This window comes from Diabrotica undecimpunctata, chromosome 5 (genome assembly GCF_040954645.1).
Source record: "Diabrotica undecimpunctata isolate CICGRU chromosome 5, icDiaUnde3, whole genome shotgun sequence".
In the NCBI taxonomy this organism is placed as follows: domain Eukaryota; kingdom Metazoa; phylum Arthropoda; class Insecta; order Coleoptera; family Chrysomelidae; genus Diabrotica; species Diabrotica undecimpunctata.
Window position 1 is genome coordinate 45856923 of NC_092807.1, and position 13107 is coordinate 45870029.

The 13107-nt window shown below is 31.8% G+C and overlaps 2 protein-coding genes across 4 annotated transcripts in view; one reads left to right on the forward strand and one right to left on the reverse strand.

The window, feature by feature from the left end:
• The window catches only part of LOC140441289 (sorting nexin-4-like), a 71962-nt gene extending 61784 nt beyond the window's left edge, over positions 1-10178 (reverse strand). Inside the window, exon 1 of the mRNA XM_072531912.1 lies at positions 10038-10178. Within this exon, the coding sequence (XP_072388013.1) occupies positions 10038-10051 (14 nt within the window). The 5' untranslated portion in view covers positions 10052-10178. The remainder of the gene's footprint in view (positions 1-10037) is intronic.
• The window catches only part of aralar1 (calcium-binding mitochondrial carrier protein aralar1), a 90810-nt gene that overhangs the window by 18338 nt on the left and 59365 nt on the right, over positions 1-13107 (forward strand). Inside the window, exon 1 of one of the 3 annotated variants that reach the window (XM_072531907.1) lies at positions 10315-10402. The exons of the other annotated variants lie outside the window; for them this stretch is intronic. Coding sequence (XP_072388008.1) covers positions 10367-10402 — 36 coding nt within the window. The 5' untranslated portion in view covers positions 10315-10366. Of the gene's footprint in view, positions 1-10314; positions 10403-13107 lie in introns of those variants that run through there. 3 annotated transcript variants of the gene reach the window in all.

The following is a 13107-nucleotide window of genomic DNA, read 5'->3' on the forward strand; positions in this document are numbered from 1 at the left end:
GGAGAATTTACTGAGTTTTTTAAAAATTCCATAGTCGATGGTCCAGAGGGTATAGTAACGGCAGGTAAATTCCAACTGTTTTCTTTATTTTGAGACCAAACACTGTTTGAAGATGCAATTATTTTCGCTTTTTATTTCCAATAGGTTTTGAAGTACCTGGCTGTGACAAATCAATATTTTTTTCATCCAAACAGATATTTACTGTACTGTTTGAATGATTCTCAACAATTTCCTCATCCAACTCAACAATCGCTTCTGATCTGAGGATTCTACCTGGTAAATGATTTGGATTTCCTTCAGTTTCGTCATCTGATAAATCTGAATCTTCGTCTGTATCAGCTTCAGCAGATTCTATAGGAGGAACTATTTCTACAGACCTGATTCTTCTAAAAAAACTTGATCCGTAATTTTCTTCACAAGCTTACATAATTTCATCTACGCTAAACGTATTATCTTTAGACCTAAAAGAAAAAAATAAATCATTCTAGTGCTCAGTGGCAACTAAAGTTGCCACGTGAATTTAGGGTACCATAATTATGTTATAATTCAATGAACAGTTAATTTTCTTAGATCAGTATATATAATAAACCTTTGGTTTAAAATGAATTGAGTATGAACACAAAATATTATAAATTAACTAAAAAATACTTACATTTTTTAGGACTAAGTTTGGTTGCTGCAAAACTCTAATATTGAAATAAATACTAACGAGTACCTATCAAGTTTACAAGCAAATTTGTAGGTTATAAATACATGTGGACACGCTAAAAATTATATACCACTTAAAAATAGGTCACACACAATACACAAGAGATTTTACGGGTGTTGAAAGTCACTGGCAACTAAAGTTGCCACTGAGCGCTAATGGGTTAATATCTTTGCCTTTTACATAAACCACCAAGCATATAAACGTGCTTTTAGAGGTTTTTTGAGGTTTTTAATTATGTCATTAATGGCGATTAAGAAGAGTGTAGAGCTAATAATTGAGCCTTGAGGGTTTTCTTCCTGCTTTTCGGAATAGTAGTTGTTAACTAAAAAAATTTAAGTAAAAATCCTTTATAAAAGGTATATAAATTAAGAAACCCAAACGGGCTATGGCATGAAGACAAAACGTTTTCGGAAACCATGTTCCATCATCAGTGTCTAGGTGTACATGTGTACATCAGTTGCTATCATCAAGTCCTCGTAGACACTTCGTCTCAGGACCAGCAACTTCATGTGGAGTCATACGTCGCCATGTTATCATATCCACTGGTAACTTTAACATCTTAAAATATAATACCAAATAATGTAAACCAAATTGTAAATGATAAATTTTAACGGGTTTTTACCCTGATATTTAGTGGCTCAAAATTTATATACCTTTTATAAAGGATTTTTACTTAAATTTTTTGTGATACATGGTATACAGCCAGCTACAGGAACTTAGTTTCCTTGTGGATTTTAGTTGTTAACTCTTACACGAACAGATCTGTTTTCAGAAAGAAAATTATATTCATATAATGAAGGCAATTTTCACGAATATTCCAAGACTGTAAGTTTTTTAAAATGTTGAATCTCCAACATGTATTAAATGGTTTTCTTAAGGCAAAAAATTCTGCGATACAATGCAGTTTGGTTACCAGAGATTCGTGAACATTACTTTCCAGGTCTAATATTTTGTCTATCCCGGATCGGTTTTCTCGAAAACCATTTTCTTCGTTTATAAGTAAGTTCGAATTTTCTAGATGCCAACTCAGCCTTGAGTTAATAATCTTTTCTAGTCGCTTGTCAATTGCACAAGTTAGGCTTATCGGTCTATAGGAATCGGGATCTAGACGAGATTTTTGGCTTTTGAGAAATGGGAGGATGATAGATGACCAAACCGATGGGTACTGGTGTCGTTGTCAGATGAAGTTACATACTTGAAGCATGTAATTTACAGTAGATGTGGGTAGGTGTTTTAAGAAAATAGTTGAGATATCGTCAGGCCCAGGACTTGTTTCTTTTAGATCGTTAAGTGAGTTGTTTAGTTTGGGGATGTGACAATTTGATTACCTATTTTGAGACTAGATATTGGGGATGACTCCTATGCCAGAAATTTTACGTATTTTCTTCAATACTTCTCTTACAGAAGTGGAGCTGTTAATGCTAGAGACATATTGGGCCCAACTGGATTTTTTTGTTTGATTTATTAAACGTTGAGCTCTAGCTTTCAATTTTTTTAGTTTATTTTATTTTCGAGTTTTTTATGCTTCTTAAATCTATTAAAAGATGTTCTGCTGGCATGTACTGTTTCGTTACACATGGGCTTTGTTTTGCCGATGAAGAGCTCCGCACTCTGCAAGATGACACTATTAAAAGTACCTAAAGAATCATTTATATTATCATTCAGTATGAGATTCTCCAAAACCTTGTATAATTTTTTCCTATAAAGCCTTATATAATTTTCAAAATCGATCCACTTAGCCGAATTTATATTCCATTTGGACAAGAAAGATATTGGGAAAGGCTGACCCGAGAGATTCTCAATGATAATAGGGTGATGGTCACTACCATCTCGAGTATACTCGAGAACAGTCCAAGAGAGACGTGGATATAGACCTGGATCACACAAGCTTAAATCTATCACGGACGATTCTCCAGTGCAGATGTTAAATCTTGGAGGTGACCTATCATTTAGGAAATTTAATTGAAGATCCTGCATTACTTTTTCTAGAAGTTTTCCTCTGTGATCAGTACGCTTAGAACTCCAAATAAACAGAGGGTATCTGTTCGATAAGGCTTTTTAAATCTTCATATGTAGCTGAGGAACTAGATGGAAGGTAAATTTTACATATAAAATGATTTGTTGACAAGTATCATGACTCCACCTGAAGAGTAATTATTGTCATGTACTCATTCTTTTCTAAAAATGTTAAAATATTTGGAATTACGGTTTTTTGCGGGTTTAAATTTGTTTCTTGGAGACAACTTATTTCGGTAGAGAATTCACAAATAAGTTTTTGTAAGGTTGGAAGTCGATGGAAAAATCCATCTATATTCCATTGCAATAGTTTAGTGAATTATGTTATATACGGAAATATAAATTTACGGGCTAACCTAAGATGACTCGCCCTCGGGTTTAGAGGTGTCGTTACCCAAGTCTCGGAGGATTTTCTTTCTTAAGAAGGTGATACAACGTTTGATTGATCTATCTTCTAATTGCGGATGAAATTAAGTTAGCTTATGGACTACTCACAAATGGACAGAAGTAAACTCTTGAATTATGTTAAAAGGATCTTGCACGCCGATAACATTGCTTAGAAGTAGATTCATTTGGTCAAACTTGAGAACAAATGTGGGTGAATGATGTTGGATAAAATCTTTAGCAGGCTTAAGGTCATATGATTTTGTTGATTTTATGGATGTATGCTCCTCGTTGCTTTTAACCTTCTTGACTTTAGTTTTGGATGTAGGTACAGCAAATGGTTTTTCTGTATGACTTGTTTCTGGAGACGTAAGAACATCATTGGTACTACGTTTCGGCTAAATTACTTTGGAGCTTTCCATGGTGTTAACTTCTTCTTGACCATTAGCAATGTTAGGATTGCTCAGATTATTTGTTGATTTTTCGTGGATGGAAATTTGTTCGTTTGATATGAATGTAGCTGCATTCATGAGGCATGATGTCAAGCGAGGAAAAAGTAGTAGATTGACTGTTATTAGAATCAATTAGTTTATCGGGACAGTTGGTGGCTATATGTCCAGACTTTTTGCAGTTATAACAGGCCATAGTTTCTTGAGATAAGAATATTCGATATGTTGTATTATCGAAGTCTAAGATGAATAAGTCGGACACAGAGATATTATGGGGACTGACGTATATGTGTCTTCTGAAACTCAAAATATGATTATATTCGGGAAGAGTGGAACTGATTTTTAAAAAAGTGACAGGAGAGGCTATATTAAGTCCAGTACTTAGTAGATAATCAACTAACAGACTGTGTGGTTTTGTTGGACATACGTTTGAGAAAACAATACGTTCCGCTGGTGAAATTAGTCTTCTAGCTTGTACAATATTCTTTTGAATTTTTATTTGTTCATGGTTTTGCATGATTTCGTCCACGATTTGTTTGTTTACAAGGTACATGCAAATCCGATTATTAATTAGTCATGAGGAAAATATAATATTTTTGGGATGAATTAGGTTACCCAAAGGAATTAAGTAATCTTGCAGTAGCGTATTTTCTAAAGCGCTGAAGACAATTACTTAATGTTTTGAAGGAAATTGTGTACAAGTTGCTAATTAATAGGTTTTATTAGTATTTGTCTGTAATTGCGATACATGTGGTGTGTTAGAGAGACTCTGAATATTAGGTTCCATTTTTGATTTTAACACGAGATACGTGTTCAAAAATAATACGGTCCTGACTAGTAATCAAACAGGTAATAAAACTCAAATAATGTTTTTGAGTCATATCTTATTGATAATAATTGTTAAATTACAAATCAACCAAAAACTGGTTTATCACGTTATATTAATATTAATCAAAACTAATATGATATGTTCACTTACTAGTATTTCATATAATTGTCACTTACAAATAAACTGTTAATAATTACTGCATAAAATTTGCAAATTTGTTGAGATCAAAATAAACTCGACTTTCGGTGGCTCATTCAGGGCCAAACTTCAAAGTTCATTTTTGTTTACATACATTTTTGATTAAAGCCATATTCTGTGAGTTATTCATGAACTTGACTATTTTTATCGAAAATTCCCTGTTTTCAACCATAAATAGCTCAAAGAATATTGACTCTGAAAAAAACTCTATAGACAAATAGTTGCAAAAGAAGTAGATATTGCATTTAAAAATATTTTAACTTTACTTTAAAGATAAATCAAATGTATAATCTGATTTTAAATTTTAGCTAAATAATTTTATTTTTAACATTAAATTACTCTTAGATCAATTATGTATTATTTCGGAAGAATTCCACTTTTTTCAATAACCATGCAACTACTTTAAAAACGCAGATTTCCACTTCGGAAATCGTTCTTTAAATACCAATATTTTTGTGCATTACAATTGAAGGGCCACGGGAAAGAACGATCAGATTTAAATATTGGCTAACGGAAAATAACGATCACGTTCCTCGCGCTGACGGCTAATAACGATCAAGTTCCGACGACCTTCTAACTAAACGTAGATTGTCGTTGTTGTCTGTCTATACCATCATCAGCTCTATTCTGTTATCGCTAAGCGAACTGCTGTTGTTTCGCAGTTTTCACTAATTTGTTTTTGAGTAAATTTACAATGTCAAGTGATCTTAGTGGTAGTGATACATTTAAAGAAAATAATAAGCCACGTTAGGGTTAAAAAACGGAGAAAACCGGCAAAATGAGTGATGTAATGAAAAAATTACGTGCCACCACTCACGAGGTCGGGGAAGACTGCAAGTGTATTCGTTACAACTGTTTTTAAGTCATCCCTTTAAACAAAAGGCAACGATTAATTGCTCATTTTAATGAGTTAGGGGACTACAATGCTCAAAACAAACATTTTCAGGTCTTGTCACGGTTATACCTGTTGGTAGACGGAGAAGCCGAAATCCTGAAGCTGACGCAAGTTTTAATCAATTTTCCTATAGTTATAGAGTTCGGGTAAATGTGAGTTGCTCGTTAGAAGATACTGTTGTTTGCTATAAAGCATTTTTGTCTTTACAGGACATCACTAATCGCCGTGTTCAAACCATAAAAAAAATTTATTTACTTGTATTTGGCGACACTAAAGAAGATGGACGGGGGTTATAAAAACAGACATAATAAGTTGGCCGATGAAACAAGAACAATGATAATGAGCTTTATACAGTCCCTGGAAGGAAGGAAATCTCATTATTCTTTGCATGTTACTGCAGAACTTAATACAGCCAAACTTCATCGAATGTATAATGAGTCACACAATAAAAATAAAATAGGGTACACTATATTTCATGAGATATTTGTGAGTAATTTCAATATATCATTCGGCTACCCACCTAAAGAAACATGTAGCTCTTGCGATTAAGAACTGCATTGATGAAAATAACAAACAATCATTGACAACAATATTGCAGACACTAGTGCGTGTGAAGACGATCCATTTACGGGAAAGTAAGCAATTTTACTCCATGAAAAAAAAAAATATATAAAAAATAATCACGTAAAAACGAGACAATGGAAGCCATAACGATACATTACCAAAAAAACCTCCCAACATCTCAACATCTGATGTTTACTATCGTTGCCAACTCAACTTCATATCATTAAATATTCATGTTCTGTTGAATGCAACTTCGTGTTTTATACGTACGACGAAAGTGTTGCCCGAAAGGGTGCCGATGATGTCTGTTCGATGTTGGAACACTTTCGTTTGCATATTTTGGACTCAAACATAAGCCATCTAATAATTTTTTGTAATTCGTGCGGCGGTCAATACAAAAATTTTACCTTAATTACTGCGTAGTACGTAGTACGTAGTGCAAAGGCTTAACCGATTCGACCTAGTGAAAATGATATTTCCTATTTATGGACACTCTTACCTAGAATGTGATAAGGACATGAGTCTTGTGAATTCTAAATCTTATACGGAAATACCGGACGACTGTCCAAAATACCAAAATGTCCTACCGCAACCAGGCCTACCAGGATTCTAAGAATTGAAAAAAAACACCTACGTTTTATATTACACAAAGATCACTATGTTGGCCTATATCTTACAGCCATGGCAGTTCCCTCGAAAAATCAGGCACGTAAGAGAAAATTGGAACCTGTTCGATTAAAGAAGCTGTATAATGAACCTCTGCCTATCAAGACTGCTAAGTGGCATGATTTATTGCACCCAACTTAATTCCTGACAAACCCTGAAGCGCATTCCTTTTACCAAAGACTAGTTTCCATGCCGGTACGAATGGAGGTAGTGATGTGGAATTTTTCGACGATCCACTAATCGAAATTTAACGCGCAAAATAGATCAGAGTCCAGTTCCTTAATTAAAAAATTAAAGATCTCAAGCACATATAGAATCAGCAAACCATTTTTCTTTCATTTGCGTATTAAAAAGTCTTAGGTATACTAATTAACTGATAATTAAAAATGTTTTATTTAATTTTCCTAAACTAAAATAAACGACTTTAAAATTCGATTTGTACAAAATGAACAAAATGTGACTGATCATTCTTTCTCGTGGCCCTTCAATTATGTATTGCATAAAAAAAGGATTATTTCATATAAAAATACCAAAGAATATGTTTTCAAAGGAAAGTAAAAGAAAAATAAAAAAATATCTAATTTTTAACGCTTATATCTCAGTAAATTTTTAACACATAAACTTTTATAAACAATTTAGACGGAAATTGCATAATCTTTTTATTTTTCGATTTTTTTAACTAATCCAGTAAAATAAGGCAAAAAGGGGGGCGAACCTCGGAATGAAAGATAATAAGCTGAAAATTTGCATACGTCGTTATTTTGATGGTATAAAACTTACCTCAAAAGTCTCATATAATCACGTGTCCGCGACTTAAGATATTAAAGGTCAAAGGTCACGAAAATGAGTTTTCTGCAAATATCTCGTTTCCCTTACACTTTATGACATTTAAGGTGGTAAGAAAAATTGTAGAATGGAAAATTCTCTTCAATTTTTGTCTCAAGTACTTTTATGTACCTTCAACCCTTCTTAAGATAGAGCGCAAAGAGTGGGGGACCGCTTACCTGTGTATACGGTAACGCGAAGTCAGCCAGTAGGATTCAATAAATAATAAGTTATATAGTTAATTATTCACTTAAAATACTATTATTATCATTAAATTTTTATTATTTATTATTTAATAAACTATATTTATAGATATTAATTACAAAATATATATTTTTTATATAATATTAATTTTATTTTTAACAAACATACAATATTAAATAAATTACTACGAATATTATATCTCGAAATACAAATCTCTTGTACGGCGTTTGCTGTTTCTGCGAAGCTGTAGCAGATGCTTCTTTGTTATATATGACCTCACCGGTTTTTTTTAATATGACTTTCTACACACCGTGGCGAATGAGTTTGGTACTTCTATGTATATACGCACAATAGCGGTGGAGGGATATTTCACTTGATGATGGGAATGGTAGGGTAGAGCTATTTCTCTGCGTTAGTATTTCTTTACCGAATAAAACTTATTTTATCGTTCAGTTGAAAACGACATCTTAGCATCGACAGACGTATAATTTTGAGTGTATATTTTTAATTGCAATGGCTGATTTGTGTTTTATTTGTAACAAGTTAATATATATTTGTAACAAGTTAATACAAGAATTATTTGAAAATGGAGTACGTATTTTCTTAGCAGCGTATAATGCTCCAACATCAGAAGACGATATAGACTCTTTTCGATACACCCAGTTCATCAAATCAACAAGACTCAACAAACCAGTGCAGTTATCAAGTCTATCACCTTCAAGTGCAGCAGCTCGTCAGCATATCATTCGTGTCTATTATCAGACCCAAATTTGGTTGGGAAATGATTTAGAACCCCAAGAATTCGGCTGGGTAATGCAAAATGAATTTCTGGAACCAATAACAACATTATTACCGCCAGCACCAGAAGAACTGCTGAATACAATATTTTGCAATTGCAAGAAAGGTTGTGGTTCTAATTGCGGATGCAGGAAATCAGGATTGCAATGTACTTTAATTTGTGGGCAGTGTAATGGACAATCATGTCTAAACCCTTCATCAACTTCAGATGATTTCAATGAAGAAAGTGAATATGCACCTGATATTCTTGAATATTTTTATTCTGATACTTTAATAAACGAGAATGATGATGATGAATCCGATATTGAGCAGTCAGAGGAAGAAGAAGAAGAAGAAGAAAAAGAAAATTAATACAAAAATATTAACCATACATAATAAAAGAATATATATTATATTTGTAACTTTAATAAATCGATTATTGGATTAATAAATAAATATATAATTTAAAAAAATAATAAATATGATTTTTTCAGTATTTAATTAAATATAAAAATGATTATTGTTGAATTCTGCACTTGACCTTAATTTATCGTATATACAGCTGTTAAAAATAACATTAAAGTTCATTTGAAATATTTCATTTAATATTGTATGTTTGTTAAAAATAAAATAAATATTATATAAAAAATATATATTTTATAATTAATATCTATAAATATAGTTTATTAAATAATAAATAATAAAAATTTAATGATAATAATAGTATTTTAAGTAAATAATTAACTATATAACTTATTATTTATTGAATCCTACTGGCTGACTTCGCGTTACCGTATACACAGGTAAGCGGTCCCCCACTCTTTGCGCTCTATCTTAAGAAGGGTTGAAGGTACATAAAAGTACTTGCGACAAAAATTAAAGAGAATTTTCCATTCTACAATTTTTCTTACCACCTTAAATGTCATAAAGGGTAAGGGAAACGAGATATTTGCAGAAAACTCATTTTCGTGACCTTTGACCTTAAATATCTTAAGTCGCGGACACGTGATTATATGAGACTTTTGAGGTAAGTTTTATACCATCAAAATAAAGACGTATGCAAATTTTCAGCTTATTATCTTTCATTCCGAGGTTGCATCCTTATTTTACCGGACTAAACATTGTTTTTTGGATTTATTTTGTTCAGAAAAAACAATAATAATAAAATATTACTAAAATGGATAGTTTTATAGTTGATTTACTAAAAAATTTACTAAAATGGATAGTTTTACAGCTGATTTAGAGTAGATACAAAACAAGGCTCTGTTTGGTAACACTCTTCGAATTTATCATGTTTAGACGTCAATTTGACAATATAAAACAACTTTAAACGTCTTAGTTTCTTTATAAAATGACAGAGTCAATGGCCTAGTGTCCTGCCATTGGCATAGTGTCAAAAATATTGGCAATAAACTTTTTCGATAAGTTAGACATATTCAATAAAGTTAAGGGCAACTATCACGTGCAAAATTAGGATTGGTGGATTGTAAAACTGGACAATTCACAAATCAACCTTTTTACCTCAAAATTTTCATTGAACAAAAAGCTCTTCGTTGCTAATAGTGACTTTCAAATTTGACACTTAATTTTTAAACATCATTTTACACATATTATACACACATGTATATTTACGAATATTTTTTATTTATTTGTATTTACGCCAAAATATCGGTCGGATTGAAAAATCTGTGTGCGAATTCATTTCTCGACATAATGCACGCTGTACTAAAATGTATGCTGTGACTATTTTTACATGGCATTGTGACGCAATGTGGACCTGTGTTGTAGGGGACGTACGTTAGATTTTCCGAGCCATGGGCAGTTAATACCTTTTTTACGAAAAAATCAGCATGCCGCTCCACCGAAATATTATTTATACAGTAGAGGTCAGTTGTAATAAAATGGAGTATGTTTATTAGGTTTGTTTTAATTTAATATTTATTTGTATCTTATTAATATTTTAGATATTTTGAAAGTTTTGTGTATCTATTAACGATGTGATAAATGACCTCAAACCTCTTATAATAAATCACTGTTATTATTACCAGTGAATAAAAATTGTGTTGTTTTGCTTTTGTTAAACAGTATTTGAACAGTTTTCAGGTAAGGATAATTGCTTTTTGGCATATACGCAAATTATAAAATTTTACAAATCTCGACTCTGTGGTGATATAATATAGACAGATATATTAAAAAATATTTTCATAACTACTTTCAGAAATCACATGACCGATTTTAAAATTAGAAGAATATTTATGTCCGTATTTTCATCCACTGAACACCTAACAAAAATCTTCAAAATTTATGCTTATCCATTAAAGATGCAACTTGTATTAAATTATGTGCCTATCGTGTTAGTTATTGTTGCAGTGTTGATTGCCTACTCAGTAATTTATTTAATTTACCTGCTAAATTGTTACCATCTCACCGATTCAACGTATATATTCATCCAATAAATCCAACGTGTTCTACAAAATCCACAAACGACTTAAAAACTGCAAGACTTGCTTGTGGTTTGTTGTCCTTAAAAAAGAAGAAGAGTAATCTCCGCAATTATGTAAAATATGAATCATGGTATATTTATAATGTGAAAAAAATTGATTTAAACTCATTTAAAATTAGCCGCATCAAGCATACTGCATACTAGATATTACAAAATGATTAGTAGCCACTTATTATAAGTTAAAATAATTAAATCTGAGACAGTAGTTTACAGCCTCTCAAAAAATTTAAGCTATTACCACACTTTAGTAATTGAAAATCCCGATGAACATTAACACAAATCTTTTACATCTCGTTTATTATTTTTTCATGCCGTAGTCTTTTGTACGCTATTCGAAGTATGATTTTTTATTTGGGCGAAATGTTCAGAATGCCTATTTTTTAACTAAAACGACAAAACTGACAATGATGTTGACAAATGATACATTTTTCCCTCCACCTTCATTTAATTATGGCCTCGTCTGAAGGTATACACGGACACATTTGTCGATGAACAGCCATGTAAAAAAATCCAAGAATATTTGGAAGTTTAAGTTAGAAAATGTTGTCACTGCGATTTGTTATAAAAAGTTTTTATTTTAGTTTCTTTGCTTAGTCCCCGAGACTCAGTTTGGGTTGGTCATCTGATTTGTTATTTTCTTGTAGATATATCCTCTTTTAGGTTAGGAGGTTGGTAATCATCACGGCTATTTTTGATACTGATATATGGTGATTGATTACTTTGTCTACTTAACTTGTTTTTAGTATGCTTTTGTAGGTCCACATCTCAGCTGCGTTTAATTGATAACTAATTCCCTTTGAGGGCGTTCAAGTAATACGTAACGCAATTTTTGAAAATTTTTGACCCTGCCTACCCCTTCCCTCTAAGTAACGCACGTCACGTTAACTGAACTAAAATATTTTATTTAAATTAAAATCATACTCTTTATATATATATATATATATATATATATATATATATTGTTGTGATCTGCTTTATGATGTTTTATTATTGATTAAGACTAATTTAATTAATCCAATTATTTAATTAATTAGTTCACTAATTTATGCAGAGTCATACAATTCAATTACTATTAAAAATTCTCAGGGTGCCTTTTTAATTTTACTTTAATCAGTTTACTTTATATATCTCTTCTAGTGGGTTCAGTATCTTCTAGTTGCTCATAATCGGGATAGGACAGGAAACGGAACTACATTAAAACAACATAAATATGCACACAAATTATTATTTATTTTTAATAAGCAATACGGTGAATGTTAATAAATAACTTTTTGTGGGCAATTATCTTTCCCAACAAATTCCTATTCTCTAAATTTAATTTTAATTAACAAACTATCTATTGATCTGTTTTATAATAATATCTACTAAAAAATTTACCATATAAAAAATATAATTTATTCACAAAAAAATAACTCTTTAAAACTTGGAATCTTGGTTCGTATGCTTATATTTGATTTTATCTTTAGACTGTCTTAAAGTTTTCTTTCATTCAAATTATTTGACTGACCTTTATTTTTTTTACACCAATGATGTCTCCTCTCGATCAAACCACAGTTCCTTCCTTGATTGATTATGTCCGGCTACCATCAAATCTTTCCCGTTCCCAGCATCGATCCAAACCGCATACCAGCAAACTACTCCTCCGAAAACACAAGCCCAAGCCTCTTTTGACCGGTACTCTTTATTCACAAATTCTCCTTTCTTTCTCAATTAGATCTCGTGGACTATGCAGACTCAAAAGAGGTATTAATCTTCTCGTTTTTGATCTGCTCTCAGCTTCCACCTTTTTCACTAACGAACGAAAAACACTCTTACTCCGATTGACTACACAAAAAAACACGTCTTCTCTTCTGGTCTGCCGGTAACATAATAATCTTTTCAATCTCCCCAGACAACCTTCTCAAACTCTCTCATCCCCCATCATTCCTTTTTAACCAATCATAAGCATTCATCTTTCCCACTAATTTTCGATTCAGAAAATTTCCAACATAATATTTAAAACAAATAAACTAATTTCACTCAAATTACTTTTCAGAAACCATTAACAATTTTGCCTTTTTCAACCGAAATAAGCTTCCAAATTCTTGT